Below are 3,694 nucleotides of genomic sequence, written 5' to 3' on the forward strand. Positions count from 1 at the left end.
TACAATTAAACACAATCACACATCATGAAAGCTCTAAGTTCAAAAAATTGAACAAGCTTGAAATGCTATTCAGTTTTGCAAAAGGGTCTAAACTCGAAGTCAAGATCGATTGATTCATGTAATCCCTTTTAAAATATAGCATTTAATAGATTTGAGATCGAAATCCTATATAATCAATTACATACACAAACTTTATTTATACATATTTTGTTTTTCATCAAACTATATACCCATAGTAGCCCAAAACACATATAGTTTACCATAGACATTGTCCAGCTTTCGATAGTATGCATGCCTCCAAGACCTGATGAAAAACAAGGGAGCCACTACACCCCAAAATCCCATTACAAAGCCAAGAACTATGCTGACATAAAGCCAATTCACTTTACTTCCTTCACTGTTACTTCCATTATTTGCTACATCAGTTGAAAAACCTTTTGAGGTGCAATTTTTAGTGAGAGGAGGTCCGCAAAGATGATTGCCCACGTAAGACAAGCTTTCAAAGCTTTGAAGCTGAGTGCTTGTTGGGATTTGCCCTATCAAGTTGTTGTAAGACACATTGAAGTGATTCAAGAAATTCAATTTGGAAAAACTTGGAGGGATTTCACCATTCAATTGATTCCTCGACAAATCAAGAGATTCCATCAACTTCATGTTGCCAATTTCATCCGGTATATTTCCTATTAGGAGATTCCCTGATAGATTTAATGACCGTAGCTCAACGAGACTTCCAAGTTCTTTTGGGATCTCTCCAATTAGTCTATTAGTTGAAAGGCACATGCTCGTAACAAGCCCTAGTGTGGCACCGTATTCGTCCTCTCGTCCTTTCAGCACCAATAATGCACTCAAATAAAGGAAATTAGTACTGATACTCGACCACTGAAACATATAGCAGTGCTGGTTGCTTTTGTTAGCCATTGCACTAAAATTACTAAAACATTTTGGAATAGCTCCTGAAATGTTGTTATGGCCAAGGTCCAAGATCCGAAGAGATTGAAGTTGACAAATTTTTTGAGGCAGGTGGCCATCAAAGTTATTCGATCGAAGGCTTAGAATCTCAAGTTTTGAGAGCTTGTCCCCAATCCATGTTGGTACACTTCCACTGAAATGATTGTCACTAAGATCAAGCATAATCAACCTCGTAGAATGTTGCAACGTAGATGGTAATTCTCCAGACATGACATTGCTACGAAGGTTTAGCACTAAAAGATTTAAATGTCCCAAAGAAGGTGGGATTTTTCCGGTCAATTTGTTGTTTTCCAAATTCAAGTAACCCAAACCTCGCCAATGATCCCAGCAATCTGGGATTTCTCCGGAGAGAAGATTTGTTTCAATGGCAAGAATTCTCATTGGTCCCTTTCTTAATGAATAACAAACTAATTCAACAAGCCGGCCTGAAAATGAATTATTTGACAAAATTAAAATTTGTAAAGTTGGGAATACTCTTGGTAATGGGCCTGTGAATCGGTTTGAACTCAAGTCAACAATTTCTGTCACGTTCAAATATGAAATCCCTCCAGTAAGTTGATTACAGGAAAGATTTACATATTCAAATTGAGTGGACAAGTTCAAAAGCCAAGTGGGCAAGATATCCGAAATTCCTGCATCCGAGATATCTAAAACAGATAAATTCTTTTGGAATTTTAACCATCGAGGAAACTTCGGGCCAAGATGCCATTGCCCCAATCTGATAATTCGGCATTGAAACGGGGGAATCCAGCTTGAGTTTGGTTCAAATCTCAGCCTGTTCTGTGATGCCGCTAGAGTTGTCAATCTCGTGAGATTAGAAAAATGGGTTTCCGACACAACTCCTTCCAATTGGTTACACCCCAAATCCAGAGTTTCCAAACTTTTCAGTTGGCCAAAACATAGAGGAAAAGTACCATTTAATTGATTTTCTGAAACATTAAACAACTTCAAAGATGATAACTCCCCTATGGACAATGGAATGGGACCAGAAATATTGTTTCCAGCAAGCGACAAGTGAGCTAGGTTTTTAAAATGCCCAAGTTGATCAATTAAATGGCCAAAAAGATGGTTATGTGCCATATCCAATGACTCTAAGCAATCCAAACAACATCTAGACAGACTCAGAAGGATTTGTGATATGTCTTGATCAATTTCATTGCTCGAAAGATTAAGGAATTGAAGATGATACAAACTAAACAAAGAGGTGGGTGTGGATGAATTGAGTGAGTTCCCACTAAGATCAAGAACTTCAAGAAGTGAGATGTTCGTAAAATAATCTGGAATTGGGCCTTTCAAGGAATTGCCACTAAGATCAATGGACACAAGATCATGAAGACCAAATATCGACATAGGTACTGAAGAAAAGTTGTTCTCAGAAAGATCAAGAACAACCAGTGATTTTGTAGAATTGACACTGATCGGGGATGCATCATCTGTTGCGGAAGCGACGATAATATTAATAACAATATTATCAGAAATATTTAGATAATTATTATGCCAACAATTATACTAAGAAAATTCCCAGTTAAATTGGAGGGGTCACAATGGTCCCGCTTAAAACCCAACAACTAGACAGAACTCACTTAGATATTTATAGCAATAATAACTAAATAAATATAACCAACATAAAGCTATTAAATAAAAGCAAACAAATAAGAAATAAAATACCAGAGTTTTAACGAGGTTCGGCCAATTTAGCTTACGTCCTCGGACACTACCAAATTAATATTTCCTCTAGAAATATTACAAAGGAGAAGATTTTGGGATGATACAACCAAAGGGGGAGGGGTTCTATATATAACAAACCAAACCCCCTCCCTTTCTATCTTTTCCTAATGTGGGATATTGCCAATATTCAACAAATCTCCACCTTGGCGATATTCCACATCTTCGAACATCTTCTCATAACACAAACTTCAATAGTGTCTTCAAATTTGCGCCAACGACGCCATATCAAATGTGTCGGACATTGATCAAGTCTAAACAATGTTCAAACTTGGCCCTTGTAACCACCTTAGTCAGCATATCTGCAGGATTCTCCGTAGTGTGAATCTTTTGGAGAAGTATCTCCTCTTCTTCGAGAATTTCCCGCACAAAGTGATAGCGAACGTCTATGTGCTTCGTTCGTGCATGAAAAACTTGATTCTTTGCTAAATGAATAGCACTCTGACTGTCAGAATACACCTTAAGTTGTTTCTGACCAACTTCCAAGTCTTTAAGCAATCCATGAAGCCAAATTGCTTCCTTCACAGCCTCTGTAATTGCCATATACTCTGCCTCTGTTGTAGACAAAGCCACCGTGGACTGTAAGGTAGATTTCCAACTAACTGGCGCTTTCGCTAAAGTAAACAAATAGCCAGTTGTAGACCGTCGCTTATCCAAATCACCTGCATAATTAGAATCACAATATCCAACTATGCATTGACCAAATGATTCATCCTGCTCGAATGCCAATCCGACATCTATGGTATTTTGGAGATACCGCAGAATCCATTTCACAGCTTGCCAATGACCCCTGCCCGGATCATGCATGTACCTGCTAACAACACTAACAGCCTGTGAAATATCTGGTCTCGTACATACCATTGCATACATCAAGCTTCCAACTGCATTTGCATATGGGACTTTTGCCATGTACTCTTGTTCTTCCTTAGTCGTTGGAGATAACTGGTTACTTAGTTTAAAATGAGGAGCAAGTGGGGTACTTACAGGTTTTGTACCTTCA

At 38.2% G+C, this 3,694-nt stretch overlaps 1 protein-coding gene across 1 annotated transcript; it reads right to left on the reverse strand.

Annotated features, from left to right (window-relative positions):
* Window positions 1-222: 222 nt before the first annotated feature.
* On the reverse strand, window positions 223-2,319 carry LOC107930899 (receptor-like protein EIX2). The gene has a single exon (XM_016862660.2). The coding sequence runs from the start codon at window positions 2,317-2,319 to the stop codon at window positions 223-225; it is 2,097 nt and encodes a 698-aa protein (XP_016718149.2).
* Window positions 2,320-3,694: the final 1,375 nt, after the last annotated feature.

This window comes from Gossypium hirsutum, chromosome D11 (genome assembly GCF_007990345.1).
Source record: "Gossypium hirsutum isolate 1008001.06 chromosome D11, Gossypium_hirsutum_v2.1, whole genome shotgun sequence".
NCBI classification, from domain to species: domain Eukaryota; kingdom Viridiplantae; phylum Streptophyta; class Magnoliopsida; order Malvales; family Malvaceae; genus Gossypium; species Gossypium hirsutum.

What these genes read in the sequence shown, in the direction of transcription:
- LOC107930899 (XM_016862660.2), bottom strand. Translation starts at nt 2,319, where the DNA reads ATGTCGATATTTGGTCTTCATGATCTTGTGTCCATTGATCTTAGTGGC.